The sequence below is a fragment of the Caloenas nicobarica genome, chromosome 20 (assembly GCF_036013445.1).
Source record: "Caloenas nicobarica isolate bCalNic1 chromosome 20, bCalNic1.hap1, whole genome shotgun sequence".
In the NCBI taxonomy this organism is placed as follows: domain Eukaryota; kingdom Metazoa; phylum Chordata; class Aves; order Columbiformes; family Columbidae; genus Caloenas; species Caloenas nicobarica.
In genome coordinates this window covers 7,716,891-7,738,497 of record NC_088264.1, presented here as the reverse complement: position 1 = coordinate 7,738,497, position 21,607 = coordinate 7,716,891, and the positions used below count along the sequence as shown (strand labels likewise).

The following is a 21,607-nucleotide window of genomic DNA, read 5'->3' as shown; positions in this document are numbered from 1 at the left end:
ATGAGTAACAGCTGATTTTATGTATCTATTTCCTTCACTATTAAAAAAAAAAAATCCAAAAATACCTGCCAGTGGAGCCGAGTTAACGTTATGGGCCAATTGCGCACAGAGTTTAATTTTACAAGGCTATTTAAAAAAAGCTTTACCAGTCTCCTCCCAATCTGAGCTGCATTCTCACCTTTAAAAACAGATTTCAGTTCAGTTCAGCTTTCCAGAAACAGTTCAGTTGTGACCAAAGCCATTACAACATATGAATTTAACTGGAGTTTGCTTCCTTAACTAGCATGAGGCTGGAGAATGCAGTGATCCTGTTTTGCTTGACTTTCTGGATGGCTTAAGTGTCTTTTTGATGCAGTGGTAAATGCAGGACTACAGAGGTCCCAGTGAGGGATCACAAGACCATCACAGCTCCAGGGCACTTCAGGATCAGCCTTCATCAACAGCCAGATTTTGGCACCAGCCTGAAGCCCCTTTTCTGTTAGAAGCTGATAACTGGTTTCTCTTTTGGATGAAAACAACAACAGTAATGGCTCCACAAGCAAAGATGCTCTGCACTCTCTAGTGGCTACTGTTAGCTTCGAGGCACAATTCCAAAGACAGGTTATGAGTTTTAAAGCTCCTCACCTTCAGATTGTTTCCTGAGATATAATTTGTTCCTTCAGGGCCCAATGAGCCAATTAAGATGCACAAGGCTGGACCAGCGAGACCCTTTCAGACTCCATCACCAAAGAATGGCAGCAAGTAAGAACTCTCACTCTGAAGGTGAAGAGGCAGCACGACCAGAGTATTTTCACATGAACGTGGAGACAAGACACATCTCGCACCACACAAGCCGCTGCACATCAGCCTCAGCTGACCCAGCTGATAAATGAGAATTTCATCATGCAGCTTACAGACACCAGATATGACGCTGGTACAAACTTTGCCGTAGCAAGAGACAGAGCCTGCCTGGCCTCCCTGCGCAGCCCAAAGCGCCACCCCAGCTGGGGCCGCCTGCTCCATCACTGGCTTTGGTACAGCGCTTCCACCACAAAAAATGATCCAGTGCCAACTGATGACAAAGCACCTCAGCTTTCTCTCTCCAGCTTATTAATTCCAGCTGCATCATCTCAGGTGGAATTATATTATAGTATGTCACTGTCATTGTCACTGTCACAGCATTCAAATCACGTTAAGCGCGGCATAAAACAAGCAAAAGCAGCAGTGAAACTCAGTATCATCCTATCAGTATTTCTGTCACTGGCAATCACAACCAAGTGTTCGTACCAGTCAAGCCACATAGCGCAGTTCCTACTTCAGCGCAGTACCTATCTACTGTGTTCCAGAGATACCTTCCTTGCTTGTGGTGTAGGAGATGAAGATATTGTCGCTACACAGCCCAGCAATTTATAGAGTCTGTGATGAACCACTGCATCGTTTTTCAAGGACCAAGAACTCCACATGCTTGGTCAATAAAATGTACTAAGTAATAACTCATCCCCAAAAAATGGTGATGGCAACTCCAGAACTGCAGCTCTATTAACTCCCTTTTTTTTGTGCGGTAAGTTTAGCTGAAAGCAGTATTAGTGACAAATTGCAGCCTGGGGAAATTTTCAGATCAAGGTAATAATGCCATGAGGTAGAATGATTTGCTTTAGCGTTGCTATATAATGCTGCCAGTTCTTCCAATGGGACACTAATTGCAGCCACAGGCCACCTTGCTTAAAAAATATCTAAAGAAATATTTTAGCACTAAAGCTGTCTGGAGTAATAAAAAAAATGAAGCATCCTTCCCAAGAAGGGGCACTGGTAAAGTGAAATCGGGTACAGTACAGGGTTCAACAACTAAATGATTCACGACGAGCTAGTGCTTGTCAGCTGAAGCGGCTGGTCTTGTGCCAACACCAGCAGCCACCCAGCAGAACCACGGAGGTGGGAAGGGGCCTCTGGAGGTCTCTAATCCAACCTCCTGCTGAAAAGCAAGGTGCTCAGGGCTCTGTCTAGCAAGTGCTGAACACCAACAACTGAGAAACCACTCCTCCAGGATCTGGTTCCAGAGTTTGACCCCCCTCATGGCAATCTTTTCCCCTTATATCTGGCCAGAACTTCTCATGCTCCATCTCACGTCTATCGTCCCTTCTCCTGTCCCAGTGCACCTCTAAGGAGAGCCTGGCGCATGCTCTAGCCCCAGCCACCTCAGTGGCCTTACTGGACTTGCTCCTGTGTGCCACTGTCCTTGTGCTGGGGACCCCAAACCAGACACCTACCACTCAGCCTCGCGAGCGCAGGGCAGGACAGGATCCCCCTTCGCCCCGCCAGCTGTGCTCCTGCTACCACAGCCCGGGACGCAGCCAGCTTTGCTGCCTGGGCACGCGGCTGGCTCCTGGGCGACTTCTTGTCCACCTGGACCCCCAGGCGTTGTGTTTGGTTTGTGGTTTTTTTTTTTTTTTGCAAAGCTGCTTATTAAGCAGTCAGCTCCCAGCCTGTTCCGTTGCAAGGGGTTACTCCGTCCCAGACACAGGTCTTTGCACCAGCCCTTACTGAGCTTCCAGAGGCTCCTCTCGGCTCATTTCCCCAGCCTGTCTCGGTCCCCCTGCACAGCAGCACTGCCCTCCAGCGCCTTCGCTGCGATGCCCAGGTTGGTATTGCCCGCGCGCTGGCTGGTGCTGTGCTCCATCCCAGCATTCGCGCCAGGAATAAGACATTAAACAGTACTGGCCAAAAAGCTGGCCCCAGAGGGATGCCACTAACAATCAGACACCAACTTGAGTTCAGTGTCCCAAACCATTTTTCACCCACATTATCACTCACCCACCCTATCTCTAACCAACTCAGCTATAAGGAGGTAAGGATTTTCCTGGAGTGATACATAAACACCCACACATGCTCTGTCCCTCTGCCCTTCTCAAAGCTCTTTAATTCCATGTCCCTGTCTCTCTCTGGGAAGGGATACCCCACACTGCTTTGGATGGGAACTACCAGCAGGATCTGAGGGGGCTGCAGGGTGGAAAGTGCCTGTCCCAGAGCAGACAGAACCAAATCAGCTGGTAATAGCAGGCAGCAGATGAGCAGAAAACCATCTGACGCCGCAAACAGTTGCAGGGAAGGAGAAACAGAGGAGATTGTTTTGATCATATTCATTCTTTGAGATTTAAAGCAGGTTAGCTCCTGCAGAGGCTCCTTTCTTTCTTTCTACAGCACAAGGAACAGTCACTCCATACATTTCTAGCCTCTTCAGCCTCTGTAAATTAACTCTCCTGTGGGTACCCATTGATCCCTTCTCCTGACACCAACCCCAAACTTCCACCCTGGCCTCCAGCTGCTTCCTGGCTCTGGGTAATCCTCGTCCATCTTCCAGGCAGGATCTGGAATCAAGCCCCACTGCTTCTGGAGCGGGGTAAAAGCTCCAGAAGCAGCACAACAGGGACAGCCAGGGAAGTCAGGAGAGGAATTCCTCACCCAAGATAACTGGTCTGCTGCCTGCCCCAAGAGGAGACCATACAAAGCATCCAGAGGCAAGTCATTTTTATTTAACTTTTTTTTCTGGAGTCATCCCTTCTAAAATTGACTTGAATCTGCCTTAGAAATATCAATGTACGTTATCTTGCACAATGTAAATTGCTCTTGCCCCTACCGTGCCCAGCCTGCCAGAGCCTTTCACTTTTTGAGAAGGATCAGGAACCCAGCTACAAGTAGACACTGTCTAAAAGCAGCTCTGAAGTCATTTGACCTCTGTAATTCTTTCTGATTTTACACGGCTGGCAAGGGTTGCATCTGCTCTGCCTCATTTTTGCAAATGAGTACCCGGTCCACTGTTGTCAACAGGTTTTAATAACTACTACAGCAAACCGTGTTTTATGTGATAAATGTCAGCAAATGAACTGAAAACCAATTGCCTACAGTATTTCAGAAGGAAAATGACATGGCAGCCACCCCCTCCTTCTGTAGAGTGAATCATTAAAAAGAGGCAGAAATAAAATTCTTTGTTTCTGCCACACAGCACAGGGTGGGCAGCACATGCTGTCACTGACAGTTCCTTTGCTTTCTTAGTGCTTATTCTTTCCTTGCGATGAAACATGAGAAGGAAAAAATGATATCTGAATCACTGAGAGGTTTTTTTATTTCATTTTTAAATTGTTTTCACAGTAGCCGCTCTCCTGCTCTACAGGGAATACATAACAACAACCAAATCACCCCATTTGTAGGACAGTATTCGCTGCTGCTGCAGTAATTTTAAGGAGGAGTTCCCATGTACACAGCCAGAAGAAACAAAATACAACAGCTTTTTCCAATTTCAGTAGCCTTCAATGTACCCAGCTTCAAACCAACAGAGCCTTCTCCCAGAAAAACAACAATAAGTAGTAAGTATTCAGGATTTTAAAGGTGGTCTGGGCAGTCCTGCTAAGAGGACCGAAATGCTTTAATGTATTGTGCGAACACCCTCACGCACCAGGAAAACGTGGGTTTCTTTCCCGGTACAGCTCACGCTCTCTGCAGGCTCAAACTCTGCCCATCCCAGGGAAGCAGATTTCACCGTGCACAGCCCCACAGAACAAACACGCTCTGCTCCTGACACTGCACCACCAAAACCCCAAACTAGAGATACCTAGAGAAAAAAAAATAAAGCTTTCAACCAACATAACCCACGAGGGTTTAAAGCCAGCTCCTGCTCCGTCGTTCAGCTTACCCGTACCAGAGGAGGGGCGGGGGCTCGGGCAGGGCTCTCGGCCAGGGGCCCACACCCAGCTCAGAGCAGGCACTGCTGTGCTCCTCACCTTGCTCCTCGCACATCTGTACAGCACAGGCGCTGCATTTCCTTTGAGCCCACAGGCGACCTTCAGACCAAATCCATCCGCACAGCCTCCACTCTTTCTTATTGGAACAACCACCATCAAAAAAATCAAGTGCTCCGGATCACTCAGCTCCCTCGAGCTTTCCTGCGTGAGCCTCCAGGCCTCCTGCATTTAGGTGCTGCAGCCCCATATATAATTCAGTACGTTATCAGATCTGCTCTCCTTTGCAATATTAATATGTCAGCTCCCATGTTAGTTCTCACCAATCTGACTACCATGCATGTAAAATGTCTAAAGTAACTGTGGCTGGAACAAAAACACGAAACATTAAGTAATTTAACAGGCTTTGACTGGCAGTGCTGTTCAGAGCACATGGCAGTAAGTATGTTTCACACTTTTAATGCACAATCCAGCAAGATAACTGCTAAGGTTGGAAACTGAAGCATTCAAAGTTTAAAAGGGCCAGAATTGGAGCTGCCTAAACAACACCAGATTTGACCATCCCATGTGCATAAGGTCTAGAATTATGTGACCAAAATATTTCCCTTCATAATCTGTCTCACCGAGGGCACGGAATGGCTGGTGCTCACTCCACAAGCTATTCCTTTTCCTTTCCAATTGCATATTATTCTACCTGTTCTTCAGAGGGAAGCCATGGACTTATTTGCCATACATCATTCAAATCCCATTCCGAAGACAGAATTTTCATTTTCCACATAAACAAGTTATCTTTCCTAATGACCCACGTGAGATGAGATGATAGTATTATTGTCATTTCACAAATGTGAAATGAAAGCAAAGAGATGAAAGTAAAACGCTTCCATTTTTCTTTTTTGATGCCTTAACTGAGACTTCTGAGACGCGATTTTTAGAGAATTTAAAAATTACTTCATGGATCTATCTACTCAGCACAACTCAACAACTTGTAGAGATGCTTTAGGTCAGCTCCAGTGGAAGAAACCAGGTAGGTGATCCAGGTTGCATTAACACACACCGTTCTAGCAGCTCTGGGAGCCAGGCTAACCCTCCAGCAGAGCAGCGTGCTGCCAGGACCTGCTGCACCGTCGGGGTCACGTCTGCCATTCCCAGATGATGCTGCCTGCTCCACTGCCACCCCTGAGGGGCTCCGAGCAGACGTCCCACCAAGTGCAGGAGCAGCCAGGAACACTCAGCAGTTCCACAGATCAGACCCCTGAGCATCAAATTGGATGCGCAACCCCTCAGCAGCCCAGCACGGGAAGTCTAGTTTAAGTAATTTGCCGCAGGGGACTTAAGAAGGCAAAGGAGCACTGCAGCTCTCCAGGATAAAGCTCCAGCTCCTGAGTTCACTGAGCAAAGAGGCTCCTCGCTGTCCATCCTGCCCCTCTGCTCTGCTCCCAGCCTGCAGCTCCATTCCCTGTGCTCTTCAGCCTTGGAATGGTTTAGTAAAAGCATGTTAAAGACAGCAAGAGAGAAAAATCTGAATACTTTAAAAGGGCAAAGCATTTGCTATTTTTATTCAAAGTGCTGTTGTGAGCATAATTATGCAAATTCAAAAAACTTGTCATAATTGACCTTTTCAAAACATGCGTGTCCATGAGTATAACATACAATTCATTGGTGAACTCTGAAATTTATTAAAGGTCAGCAGTTCTAGAACTTCTCACTTCATTAAAAAAAACTTACTTAAGATGCACTTAGCAGCAATCATCAATGAAAGACAAACTTGCTTCAAAACAGGTAAAATTTTTGATGCATTGAGTTAGAAAAACCTGTACCTTCACAGAAGTTCTGTAACAGGAAAACAATTGTTCTTGCCACAGAATCTATCAGCTTACTTGTTCTGAAAATTCAACAATGCCAGAATCTAAAGATTCTGGTCACCTGAAGCCCTGTAACTAGATTTAGAAAACAGTCAGGAGTCACTACTGATTCAAACCCAAGTTTATTCTGGCACTGTGTAGAGTAAGTCTAAAATCTCATTGAGTTTAGATCCTTTGGAGCTTGGACTGTCTCTTCTGTCCTATTGCTCCAAGAACTGTGTCACAGACCTTCATGTTCCTTTGGGGAAGACTGATCTCCACCTTTGCAATCTCATTGACAGCAACACAGTCTCTCCTCACCTGGAAAACTGGTCCACGCTACAATCTTCCTACAATAAGCTCTCACAGAGCCTGGTGTAACACCGAGCAAAGTTAATCTCCATGAAGAGTTCTGTGGAGTCGAGGCTGGCCAGGGAGGGATTTCAGACAGAACATGCACAGGAAAAAACGAAAACCAAAAAACACCACCAAAACAAAAAATCCCACGTTTTCACAAATACTCACAAGCCCTGATGCAATTAGTCTTTAAGTTTATGCTGTATTGGTTTTAATGCAGGGTCCACTTGAGAAATTTCAATTATTTTTTTCTTTTAAATAAACTGAAACATGATGACAAACAGGCAAAGCAGTCCTTAATTAGAATGGTAGTTACCACATGAAATAACGATGCTGTTCCATGATAGAAATGACAGCACCATGGCTTTTACCAAGGGAATGAAGCAACGAACATAAAAAAAGCTGAGGGCCAGATCAAACAGAATTATTTGCCAGAGCATCACAGAAGATAATGAATCTACAACAGTTTATACCAATGAAGGCAGCTTGCCCTTGAAGCTCAAGGTTATTTTTTCAGAAAAGAACAAATATTTTTTTGTGGAATTTGCATGCAGTACAAGCCTTTGCTTCCTGAATTAATCTTCTCCACAGCAGCATCATGGACTATAGCAGGAATGTGATTTTTTTTTTTTTCCATTGGTACCTATACTCTGAGGAATGTGCTGGTTCAACTGCTTCTTGTACAACAGATGGAAAGGCACCATAAAATATCAGATGGCCCCCTAGCAGACTCTCTGAAATTCAAATAAGGCTACATACCCTTCACCCTGCCATACAAGACCGTAACAGGGTTGATTACAGAAATACTACACACTAACACAGGTCTGTGTCAAATCAGTAAGGTGACACAGTGTCAAGCTTAGCAGCAGGGTTTTAGCTGTTTATTTTCATTTAGCGCCTGCCTGCAGTGTCTGTCACCACCCAGAACGTTACATGAAGTCCCAAACAACCAGCACAAGGACACCATAGCCCGGCACACGGCAGCTGGAATCACCCTGCCATAGTTATTCCATTTTCATCCAAGACAGCCAGCAACTTCAGATCCATTTCTGGAGATAATGCAATACCATGGCAATTATTCAATAATCAGCTCAGTAACTTGTGTTAGATAACAAACTTCGGTTTTGCTGCTCTGCCTCCACGTATGTTCCAGGTGGTGGTATGGACCGAAACAGACCAAAAACTCTCACGTGGTCTTTGTGCACTGGATATAGAGGTCAATCTTACCATTTAACATGCCTGTGCAGGTAAAATACTTCAGCAGAACGGGACTTTATGCAAGAGGTGCATAAGCCCCCACGTGCATGCACACGATGCAAACTGAAGACTCAGATTTCATGCTAGGTAACCAGTAAATGCATGTTGAACGTTTTTTAAAATTCAAAGCCTATCAGTTCCAAATGCTCCCAATCTGAATGTACTTGGTCTGAAAAGAACAGGAGCTCTTTAGTGCTTTGCATGAATTCAAACCATGGGCTATTACTCACAGAGAATAAACCCGTTGTGTCACCCATCTGTAAGAGCCATCTGGGACAGATGTTTTAAATGGGAACTGCCACAAGATTTAGGGTCCAAAAATCAACTTATCTTACAACTTGATAATTTCCCCTTTAAATGTCCCAATAACAAATTATGAAGTCCCATCTGACTGAAGGAAGCAATACACACACTATACATCGGCTTCTTTCCTCAATCCATGAACAGTCCAGAGAGCAGATCCATGCTATGCCCACACCATCCCACCCAACCCCTGCTGCTCGGAGAGCTAAACCTCCCCTGAATTTTTTATGGGCATGGAACTGACCACACATTTCGTATGCGAGGTCAGACAATTTGCTTGCTACCAAGGACCTTAGTTCCCTAAACCAAATAAATCCCCGTTAAAAAGTGTTAATGAACAAGTATAAATATTTTTCACAAAATTCGGAAACAAAATTATTAGCTATTCACACTGAAGTTTTATGAATTTCTTGCATGTCCATCTGGCAGACAGCTGCATTATTTATTTGCTGTCATAGTCAGGAAATTGACCTACTGGCATTTAAAGGTGTCATCTTTACTCATTGCAATTTCAATGACCACTCCAGCACTGCCAGGATTGTACCAATGACCCGACTTCCAACTACAACTTTTAATCTCTGCTAATCACAAAAGCGGCAAGATTGAATTCCACATATAAAGCAGTAGATGAAGACACACAAGAAGCTAAAGGATTAGGCTGCTTTGCTTCAAAGTTCGTTGATCTCTATATGGTAACAATTTGATGAGAAAGTTAAGTTAATGACTCTGAAGTGCAACATAGATTGTTTTAGGCTCAAGGTAAAACATCAGAACTGTTGACACTGCAATGTAGAATTAAGGTAAATGGGCTTCACAGACAAGAACGGGATTATATTACGCTCACGGTGATGAAAAACTACACAATTGTCACAACCACGATCCTCACAGTCACAAGAGGAACGTGACCGCATCCTCAGAGATGGACCGTAGTGCCCTGGAAAGTTTGGGGCAGGCGTTGCGTACCCTCTGCCACATCTTCTGTACGCTTTTGCAACACTCTGCAAGCCAGGGAGCGCTCAAAAAGACGTGACGCAACCTTGGGAAAGGAAGGACATACATGTAGAGGTCAAGAGCTGACATGAGCGCGTGTACTTCAGCTGGCAGTGGAACACCAGCTGAAATAACATCCCCTCCCATCACTGACAGCCCTGGGCGGCACAGGAACCAACCAGAGCCACGACTGCAGCTCACAACCACACACACGTAACCACAGCCAAGCCAAACTGCAGGAAAAGCTGGAGTTTAAATCATGCCTCACCAGAGAAAAACATAATTAAAACTATTACGCTTGGAAAACTTCCAGCGCTATGAATCTGACAAAGACATTTATGATGATAAAAGAATAATAATGTCCAGTAAAATCCCTGTACGTAAAAGCAGTAAAAGAGTTTTATGGTCAGAAATCCAGGCGAAGAACATTTTAAACAAGTTAAACAAGTTAACGTGCAACTTTTCCGTTTCATAAGCTGAAGTTTAACTTCACAGCTCTCTGTATCCTATCACACTCTTACTGTCAGACTAAACATCTCTTATTTTATTAAGAGGTCAGAGCAACTTATCTCATGGGATATTTTTGATGGAAATGAACTCTCAGCTTCAATAAAACCAGCCCAGTGTAATTTCTGTGACGGCTAATTTTTTGACACTTCAATCCACTTTGCATTTCCATCCTTTGAAGGACGCCTAACATGAGGAGAAATTCATAGCGGCATCCACCAACAGGGGTGCAGTACAGTAAGACATAATATTGACATGCTTGCTCTTTTTATTGATCCATGCAGCAGGTTGTTATTTGAGGTAATGTTAACAGAAATGCCACATTACTTAAAGAGAAAAAATTATTTCACAGTTTTTGGAAAACACATTTGGCAGAGTGCTGCCATCTGCACCAATATTTGAAAACCAAGCTATTCAAATATGCATAATTTACTTAAATCTTATCACGATATTTGAAAATTAGAGGCTTTTAATTGTATTTTGCAAAGAAGCATCACTTTGCATATTGAGTATTATATCCGTCTGGAAAACTGACACTGAAACAGCCTTGCCTTTTCAAGCCCATACCACCTTGTTACATTGGGCTCTTCATACATACCCAGCATATGACTTCTGGAAGCTGCTTTTGGAAAACAAGGGTAAGGGGAGACGAAAGCTATAAAGACTGCTCAAATTATGGCAACAAGAATTTTAAGTTCCTCAGAAATACATACACTGAAGTGTTCTGATGATTTCTTGCAATTTTCCCTGTTTATTTTAGGCATAAGAGAGCAGCTCAGAGGAAACTCCTTTTCTTGAATAGGTTTGAGAGCTTCCCAAGGTTAAGAATTCCACAGCTGATTAGGCTGACAAACAATTCCAATTTTGGACCAGTCCAAGCAGCAAGTGACAAAAGAATTTCCAACACACATGCACTGGAGCTTGTTTGTGATTGCACCTGTCAGAGCCCAGAAACTGGAGATGGAACCTCTGGCCACCCACAGTTCATTTGAAGAAAAGATCTTCTGCCCCCTGCCTCTGTCCCTCCCAGTGATCACCCTTGTTTTGAAGGGGTGTCCCTTGTTATATGTATTTGCTGTTTAAGCCGAGGAAAGGTGCAACAAAGACCCCACAGCTTTTAAGTACGGAACATAGCTGCCCACTAAGCCTCCTTGACTACAGCACTTGACCGAACCACGGTGTTTAAAACAAAAAGATTCCTTCCATTTTATCCTGAGCCTCCACTGAACAGCACACCTGAAGCAGACATCCAGAAAAAGGGGTCTGCATGCAAGAAAGCAAGCTCCTGGAACGATTCATTAACAGCACAATCAAAGCCAAATAGGCTTTATTAGAGTATCATTATGCTTTACTGTAAAAGATCAGTGACCTATCCAGAGTAAGACTTTGGAAAAAGGTAGTTGTAAAGTCCTTCTACACAGCTTGGAAGTTTCTAGTACCAGCCCACCAGACCTTTCTGGACATTTGCTAAGCTCTGGAGGACTACAAAGCGTAGGCTTCAGAGGACTGTGCTGCTGTGTGCTCTGAGCTGCTAAGCAAACCATAGGAGGGGGACTGTGAAGCCAAAATGAAAAAGAAATCTCAAGCTGACTCAGCCCTTTGCTCTAGAAAAACAGTAATTTTCTAGGAAAATGTTCGAAACAGCTGAACCATATCAAGAGGCTGGATGTGAACCGTTCATCCAAGGAATGCCCGCTAACGAAAGATTAATGTGCACTTTACTTTAAGGGCTTTGAACATAAGACTATCTCCAATCCTCAAATCTACTTATCTGAATTTCTTTGTGCGCGGTATTCACAATGCCCACTTCTGTTCTTAAGGTAGCAGCAGAAAGAATATCTTCTTTGAGTAAACAGACACGGACAGTCTGCAGAAATTTGCCAAATATTGATTTTGTTAGGGCTGAGCTTAAAGTTTCAATCTTGTTTCAGTTTCACACAGAATGAATTTTTACAAACTGATTTGTAAAACAAATGTATTATATTGTATTAAAACAAGTGAATTGTACTACTTCAAATAATAAACTGAAACATCCATGATAGGAGTATTTGAGAGCACCAGAAATACACACTTAAGGGTAAAACAGCACCCTAAGAAAAATGATGCTGTCCTAGGAGGTCCTGTCTGAACACTTCTCCCAAGTAGCAAGTGATAAGACAAGAGGAAATGGCCTCAAGTTGCACCAGGGGAGGTTCAGATTGGATATTGGGAAAAATTTCTTCACGGAAGGGGTTGTCAGGCATTGGAACAGGCTGCCCAGGGAAGTGGTTGAGTCACCATCCCTGGAGGTGTTTAAAAGATGTGTTGATGAGGTTCTTAGGGACATGGTTTAGTGCCAGAGTTAGGTTATGGTTGTACTCAATCTTGAGGGTCTCTTCCGACCAAAATGATTCTATGATTTCATGATAACACATAAGGCAACACTGTTTTACTGTGAAGATGACTGAGCATGGAGCAGGTGACCCAGAGAAGCTGTGGAGTCTTGGAGATACCCAAAAGCCATCTGGCCATGGTTACGGGCAGCCAGCTCTAGGTGACTGTGCTTGAGCAGGGGGAGTGGACTAGCTGACCTCCAGAGGTCCCTTCCAACCTCAACCACTCTGCGCTTCTAAAATATTTCTCAAAATAAAGCCTCTTACTATCATCCAAAAAGGTTGCCAACTTGTATAGTCTCTGGAACTAATGAATGCTAGCATCAGGTTTGCTTTGGCTTTCCTGGACAGATAAATCAGGTCTCTCCATGTTCTCACTGACGAGCTGCTCAGGCAAGGCCACAGAGAGAAGCTCTGCCTGCCGGCCCCAGGCATGGTTACTGGTAGCACACAACAGCAGTCGGCCAACTGATCTACAATATTTTATTCTACAAGCCCTTCTTCAGTGGCACTTTCATTCAAGTCTCTCTCCGCTCCCTGTCTACCAGTTTGCACAAAAGTTAGCCTAACACCTTTATGTCTATGTTCTATCAAACTGGAAGAAACCATTTGGTGAATACAAGTGAAGAAACTGACAATTCAATATATAAGGCGTTACTTCTGTTGGAAACGAAGTTAAAAAAATGTTAGAAGTAGTGTAGTCTTCTGCTGAACAATGTCTGTGTAAAGCCTACTAAGCATTCAAGAATTACAGGAGAAGCGTTACCTGCTTGTAGTTCTCCGGTTGTCTAACGAGATCTGTTTCTGTGACAGAAAAATGTCCAAGAGTCTGGTCCATATGAGAGCCACTAGTGAATAAATGGATCTGGAACAGATCAAATTAAAAGAGATTTGTCAGTACAAGGACCAGATCATTAACAACATCATTAGCTACCATCTAACAGCTGCATGGATTAGAATGGTGATGAGAACCAGTGATTACAAGTGGTTTTTAGTTTCTTCCTTCAAAGCAGAAAAACACTACGTAGTTACAGTAAGTTCCTTTTTTACTGCTATATATTGTTGGCTTTCACCTTGTCCCAGCTGCACTGGTGATGGTATCATCAATTACTTAACGAAGAAGCCTCCCAAGTTAGACAAGGGAACAATAAAAAGCAATTCCTCCTATTCAGAGCTGATCCCTTTGTTACTGTAATAACTGCAGCTGCCAAACAAGATAGCAGCGCACATTTGTCAGACAATCGCTCATATTTCATTAATATTTCTGCCAGAAGACAGAGAATGTTTCCTGCGTTTCTTCCTTTATTCTAATATGAACTTTATCATACACTTGGGTATTGACAACTATTTTAAAGTTGACAGGCACTGGGTAATTATCAACCCTTCCGTGAAACTTCAGAATATTTTAGCGTTCTTTTCCCAAAACTCACTTCTGGTGACAACCATCTGTCACATGTACAGAGCTATGAGGGTTTAAAAATAAAAGAGCACCTCCCCGCACAATGTTCTTCCTTTCTACTTGCCACTCCTCTCCCTGCTGCATTCTTGCATAACTCCGGCTGCCAAACCTTTGCGCCTCCAGCACCAGGGGTGGATTTCAGCCCCTCTTTTGAAGAGCGTTGCTGCAGCAGCATCACTGGCTAAAACCCAAGATAAATACTCTAAAGGTGTTCACAACAGAGGAATAAGGTGTCCCTCTGCAACCAGACGATATTGGAATAATTCAGTATTTGTAACTGAAATAGAGAAGATGAGAAGGAGGCTTGTTCATAGCTCACACGCACTCGCACAACAGGAAGAAATTCTGCTGCATTAAAGAATGTGCTGTTGAGATCTAACGGCAAATTTGCTTTAGGAAAAAATAAAGGTTTTCAAACCAAATCTCTCAAGACAAAGATATAATTAACCAATGTAGTAATTTACAGAGCAACGTGGTAGATTCTTCATGCCAAGAAGCAGATGTATCCAACAATTGCAGTTTAGCTCACTCATAAATTACTGAAAATGAGGTAATCACCAAGCACCAGTCTCTGTCCTCTGTTATTCAGAGATCAAGACTTTTTTCCGTGTCCTTTTCTCTTTTACTACAACAGATACGTACATATGACCAATCCACTGTAATATGTATTATTTTCTACTGTTTATCTTAGAGGAGGCATAAGAAACCACTCCGTTCATAGGAAATATTTCCCAGTGCTGCTCTGCATTCTTACTGACAGAATATAACTCTTGCTCTTACAGATTCCAAGCGTATTACAACCATTATAGTAATTTTACCATGATCTGATAATGCCAATTATGTTGCACTCTGTTAATGTCATTTTATTCCTACTAACCTATACACACAGTCCACAATCAGAGGTTCACCTTCTTAACAAAATTCACTTCTGAATCCGATCTAACTCTCCTCTATTTCAGGTGTAATTTCTGCCCCAGTCTTTTAGTGGATGGAGGACAGCTGAAAATACCCACACAAAATCCATCAGCTTTGCAGAAACTCCCTTGTTCCTCTACTTCTTTCCACATGCTGATTGCGGCAAAGTGCATGTAACAGACCCAAAAAGCAGTGCCAGTTTCGAAATATACAGGTTCCTAACTGCAAGGCTTCTCATTCACATTTTTTTAAGGCAAAATGGTAATTCAAAGCCTAACTAAAAACAGCTGCTCTCCCCTATGAATTCAAGAGGGATCAAAACCCAGACAGACAGATATTCCTCTGGCACTTGACAGAAAGAGGAAGAAACAGAATAGAAGAAACCAAGAGGCGTGCCTTAAAACGGTAATTTATCCTTGACACTTCCATATATTTGAAGGTATATCAGGTAAATATGTACCACCGGGAATTCCAAGGGAATTATAACGGTATTACTGTATCAGACTTTAAAAGCAGGCCAACCTGTCTATGCTGAGAAGCCGTTATGATGTTATTCAACAGCTCGTAGCCTCAGGCTGCAAAATTCCTCCGCAACAGAGCGGTTAAGATTTCCCCGAGGAAGCCTTCCTCCTAGCGCAGGACACGTGTGTGACTGTGAGCTTCAACACGCCTTCTGGGAGCTGAAGGCACTGCAGAGCAGCTCTTCAGAAGAACCAGCAAAGAGGAACAGCCACTCAGACCACCTAACAAGCAATTCCCAACACACAAATGGCTCCAGGGAGGCTTCCCTCTCCAGTAACCTACGCTGCTTACTGCACAACTTCACACCATCGACCTGAAGTGGCTGTGGGCAGGACAGAGTAGACAGGGGCCCCAGCAATCAGTTTCCTTTATCATTTGTGTACTTGAGAGAAAGAACAACCGTTTATTTTTGTGTGTTTCCCCCTCATATTTCTCTCCTACTGCTCCCTCACCCTTTCTTCAGGCAATACAGTACTATTTTATTAAGACAGGAGTCATTGGTTATAACCTGAAAGTACATGGCCCTGATCACCCAAGCAACTCAGAATTTGTTCACAAAAATCGTAGAAACAGAAAAGAGCTTTGGAGGTCTTTAGTCCTGCCTCCTGCTCTAACAACGACTATCGCCAACATCAGTTTGTGCCTTCATCTATGTGAGCCTTGGAAACCGCCGAGGATGGAGGTTCAGCATCTCTGGTGACCTGCTCCAACGCTGCCCACCATCCCAGAGACGCTTCTACTAATACACCTGAACCTGCCAAGCAATAATCAGTGGCCCCTTCCCCTTTGTTTTCTGGCACTGTGGAGAAGACCATGGATCCATCTTTGTAACTGCCATCCTTGTAACTACCCATTAAACAGCTGAAGGCAGCCACCAGGTGACCCCTCCTTCAGCCTCCTCTCCACCAGAGCAAACAAGCCCAACTCCCTCAACCTCTTCCTGGAGGTCATGCCCACCTTAGCTAGTCCTTGACTATCTTGGGAGCCTCTCGCTGGATCCTCTATGTACAATTCTTACTTCCAGTAGCAATAACCATGCTAAAAAAATACAGAGTAGAAAAGCAGTCATCTCCTGAATAAGAACATATTTTCCAAGTGTGATGTGTTTTTCTCAGAAAGGCCCAAATAGAGAATAGGGTATTTTAGAGCGTGTGAGTCACAGAACGAAATCTGTGGAAGTGCCGCCACTACTTGGCAAAAATTATAGCTCATGATCAGCAGTAAATAAGACTGTTCCACAGTTGAAATACGTAACCTGTTAAGTTATTAAACAGAGCGAGTAAAAGCCATAATTATCATTTTGCAGAGAAAGTCCTCTGTAAATCTGTCAGCATAATTAAAAAACATAACACTCATTAGCCTTTTGCACACTGTGTTTGTGGTTTATATGAGAAAAGGAGCAGCTCATATAGAGGTCATATTGGATCAGCTCAGTCTTCTAACACATAGACTAGTTTGAGAGTTTCAAAATTAATGCAGTAGCACAGACAATTTCTCTATGAAGAGAGTCAGGAAATATCAATTATTGTTTATGCAGCTCTTACATGGTATAAGTATGTTATATTTTGTGTTATATTAATGTGGCACTGTAATGAAGTCCCTTCCAAAGTCACTTCTACCTTTCAATTTTCCTGCTTTTAATTTGGACTAAAATATAAATCAGAGCACTGCACTTTATTACAGCTTTGAACAGAACTCCCACAGTTGCATATATGCATTTGAGTATACATAATATCAGTGTGTGATCACGCACAGAGGAGCTGAGCTCCATTCTATCCTCCTCTGTATACATCCGTGATGGCAGCCCTCTACATACCCTGCAGAACACAGTCTGATCGTCAGAATCATCACCAGCACCGCATATTGCTGGCAGTTTAGTCCAGTGATGACTGCTGGAGAAGGCAGTAATGGCAGCTTTGGGAAACTGGATAAGCAGAGAAATATTCTCTCTCCTGATTATTCTTCCAGACTCTGGAAATCATGGTCCAGAGAACTGCAACATAACTAATTGTCTCTTATATTTGTCTGACTGTAACAGTCCTAACTTTAGCAAACATTTTTCCTCAGATAGCCACAGAGGAAAAAAAAGTCCAAGTTTATTTCGAGGTACAATCCCCACAGGAGGTCATCATCTCTCCGTCAACAAGTTTAGCACGTTGTCCAAGCAGCACATCTCTCCATCATTTCAGTGCCTGATTTGGGCCACTGAGAGTATCTGTTTATACTAGAGGCTCCAGGTTCAACCTGCTCTTAATTCTTCCTTGGTCTCATTAACTGCACGCAGAGGTATTGAAGCTGCCTAATGATTTGTTACTGCCAAGTACTACCTAAATCAGAGCACTGATGATGAGTTATGGGGCTATTTGCTGCACCAACTATAAAAATCAATATATCTTAAACAGAGGTAGCTTATCAAGGTGGAGAAGATGCCAATCATTTCATTTGAGTTTTACATCACTAAGCCACCTCTCCCAATAGCATCTCTGTCTGTAATTTCAGTGCAAAAGCCAATGACTGCACCTGTACTTAAGGTGAATTGCTATGTTCGTTTCCAGATCAGTGGGCAATGAGAAGCAAAAGGTTATTTTGGATGCTGCACCCACAGCACCTGATCTTTCCCTAGGGCTGTCAATCAGACATCTTTCCTAGCAATCAATTCATGTAAAGAACAAAATGTAACCTCATCATAGTTTTCAGCATTGCTCTGTCAGTCACAGGATTAAAACCAAGAAGGCATCTTCATTCAAAACCCCCTTGTTCCAATTCCGACAACTTTCTGATAAATGTTGTTCTTTGAGGAGAAATGTCTCAAAACTGTTCTTAGTCTCAAAAAGGTTTTCTGTGAAGGTTCTGGGTACAATACGAACTGGCTCCATACAAGTTACCTGAAGAGATACGAATGGAGAAAGGGGGCCTAGGGAAAAGATCACTGAATAACTTTTAGGACTATCTTTAGAATCATTCTTTTTAAATTTGTCTCTGCAGTCACCATCACTGTCAACTTCAGGACTGCAGGCTGTTTCCACCCTAAGCAGACATAATGCTCCCAGAGGTCTGTTATTTTCAGACGGTCATATAAACATCATTCATAAATGGGAACAGAACTGGAATCTCAGCAATGCAGAGACCACTATTGATTCCCGATTTAAAAGAAGGTAGATTTTGTGTTCTGCTCAGATGTTCCCTGGTACTTCAGAAAGGGAAACTGCATCTTATTTTGCTGCTATTACTTTCAACATCCATGCTCAATATTTTGAATCCACATTTCAGAAGAACGTATAGTTCTGAATCACTACTTCTTGTCTGTGAGACCAGAATGCTCTATCTTGCCTTTAACAGGCATTTTCTGAGAAAAATGGAGACAGCCTATGTTAGCAGAAGTGACTAATGTGCCAGCCTGCAAGAGAGACTTTTATACAACAATTATAACCTTACAAACACTCACGGTTCTGCCCCACTGGGGAAAGGTGGGGCCATTTATATTTAAAGTAACCCACTCTAATCCACAGAAAATGCAGAAGTAGCAAACAAGAATAATTTGTACATTTAGCACTGGCTGACAAGGCTTTTAAATAATAAACAACGCCATAGTGAGTTAGAAGAATCATTTACCTTGTGCAAAAGTTTGCATTGTTCTTGGTGCTGAGCATGCAAACTCCGCCATTGGAACCTCAGCCTGCCATTTAACCACTGAAGGTAGCGAACATCTACTCTGTCTTCTGGCCCGTATTCAGGTACTATTTCAGTCAGACCTTTCTGGCTGTTAAGCAGATCATCTTCACACTAAAAGCAGAAGAGAAGACCGAAATGTTTTAGGTTAGCTTCAACACCTCCAAATCATTCAGTAGTGAAGAACACACAAGACAAATAAACCAAAGATGAAAAAAATCCCCCAAAAAGGAAGTAAGTTCCAGCTGTAGAGAGAAATTGTAATCTTTTAGGATACAGAACTGGGAACAGCCTAAACAAGTACCAAAGTCTAGAATAAATATCAGCTTCTCAGCTATGACGTGGTGAGCTGTCTCCTCTCCCATCTTTCATTTTCCGTACCCGGGAAGACACAGTGTTCCTGACACAGCAAGCATGTTCTTTGCCCAGATGGGAAAAATCACATTTTGACTAGATTCTAATAAGCCAAAGAACATAAAAAACAAATTTAGCTTCTCCATTGTCATCCTCAAAGTGCTGCAGGCTCTATGTGGTGGCCCTATTTTGTAAATTAATACCTTATATAGGGACAAAGCTGTGGGCCTCTGCTTATCCATCTATTTTCTTTTCTCCATCCAGCATCTCCCTTCTTGCAGGATAGAGGAAAAGAAACAGTCATCCAGCTGACACTGGCCAGGAGCCCACAGAGGCACTCCCAGCTAAAGTTGCACCTTCTGTCTTGCCTTGTTTTGCCTTTCTCAAGATTAATTTGGAAGGACGAAGGGAGAAGCAAAGAGTTTCCTTTCGTTCATCTTGTCTCACTTCCCTTCTGCTGCAGGAAAAAAAAAAAAAAAAAAAATCACACCAAAAACCACACAACAATGACCTTCATCTTCTGGATGAAATTTCTGCTTGGCCAGTGGCATAAAGCAAGCACGACATTTCTGTCCAGCTCTGCCCTGAGGAACATGAAGGGAATTTCGCTTCCTCCAGCCTCTTGCACAAAGACATCATTCACATTTACAACCAGATTTCTCCCTCCGTTTTCAGCTAAGACTCCGGCAGATTGCAAATTAAAAGGGAAGGAAGACATGGGTTATTTTACTTCTGATGCCAGTAACACCACTTAACGTAATGCTGAGCTGCCAACTTCACCCAGTCTATAGAAACTACATACAATAAACACAAGCCATAATTCCAAATTTTTTACTACAGCATATCATAAGAAGTAGAAATAACACAGAACTGTGAAGGCCTCATTATTCAGAATGGGGGGTCACCAGCTAATAAAGTATCTTCCAGTTGTTGGACTCTCAAGACATTTCAAGTAGGCTTTTTAAATTTCCACTTTAAACATGACTGTTTTCAAGAAAACACTTAAGCAGATATTTGGACCCATAGACCATGATGGTATTTAAACACATGTGCGTCCCTGCTTCACAGACTTCCATGTTCAATAAAACCTTATAAAGATTCAGTTGGCAGGCAAAGCTTGAATGTAATTCCAATTTGGATCCTGAACTAAAAATGCAAACTGTAAAACAAAGAGAGTTTAGTCTTCCCTTAAGCTCAGATTTCAGCACAAGTGTATCTATAACTGTGACCATACAACCCCCTAATGCTTGTTTTAACCTAAATATCACCTCAGTTGACAGGGCCTCTAATACAATGAGTGCTCATATTATTTATAAGCACAAAAATGCTGTTCTGGTCACATAACAAAATGTATCAAGATTACAGGTTTTTTCCCTTTGCTCTGTGGTTCAGATAAATGCATGCTATAAATCACAGGGGCACGGGGTTGGTAAAGGGCTTTTCCTTTTAAAGGCACAAATTCATCTTTAAAAAAAAAAAAAAGGACAGTATCTCCTTTATGCCAATTACAATGTCACTCTTTTCTCTTTTTCCTCAGATGCCTTCAGCTCCTTGACCCTAAATCAAAAGGCACTGTGTCCTAGGGCGATACAGTCCTAACCTGCATGGTTCAGATGGTCTTGCCCCTACCAGGAGAGGCTTCTGGACTATGAAACCATACAGATATGATTACCAAGTTGTCCCTAAACATGATGAGCCAAGCAATTGGATATTAGTCACTCCGGCAGAGAAAACACATGTGTAAACAACATTAAAACACTTCACATAAGCAGCCAGAGAGTCGCAAGGCCAAAGACAGATTTGGGATTCCCAGGCTGAAATCTGCATTTTCTATAATGTACAGTGCAACTTCCCTGGTTAGAGGTTTCAGAACGGCACAAATACCGCTCTCCTGGGGGTTCGTTTTCAGGAAGGAATGGCATTAGACTCGACTGCTTTGGCAGTACAGTGACAAACACCACGCAGAGCTAATCTTATTGTAGCAACCTCTCTTATTAATATTAAAATAAGGAAGCCAGCCAATGCATTTTTAACAGGATCTCTCCATTATTTATTTCACAGGCTGCACAAAAAATTTACTTTTGCTACGAAATACTTAGCCTGGCATAAAGTAAACAAGGTAAAAAAAAAAAAGAGGTCTTGCATATTATACCATGACCTCAATTTCTAATCCCATCTTTATAATCTAAGACTATTTACTGTTCTCCCAGTGGGAGGAAAAAAAAAAAAAAAAAAATCACTAAAATACCAGCCCAAGCAAGAGCCTTTGCTTCAAATACCACCGTGAATTTATCTAATCTATGCAGCAATACAGCTACACACCTACATTCACTTCCGAGATACACAAGT

General features: G+C 42.8%; 1 protein-coding gene across 1 annotated transcript in view; it reads right to left on the bottom strand.

The window, feature by feature from the left end:
- The window catches only part of TEDC1 (tubulin epsilon and delta complex 1), a 71,409-nt gene that overhangs the window by 29,231 nt on the left and 20,571 nt on the right, over positions 1-21,607 (bottom strand). The window contains exons 5-6 of the mRNA XM_065648914.1: positions 18,848-19,018; positions 13,106-13,204 (exon numbers count right to left, since the gene is read on the bottom strand). Coding sequence (XP_065504986.1) covers positions 13,106-13,204; positions 18,848-19,018 — 270 coding nt within the window. The remainder of the gene's footprint in view (positions 1-13,105; positions 13,205-18,847; positions 19,019-21,607) is intronic.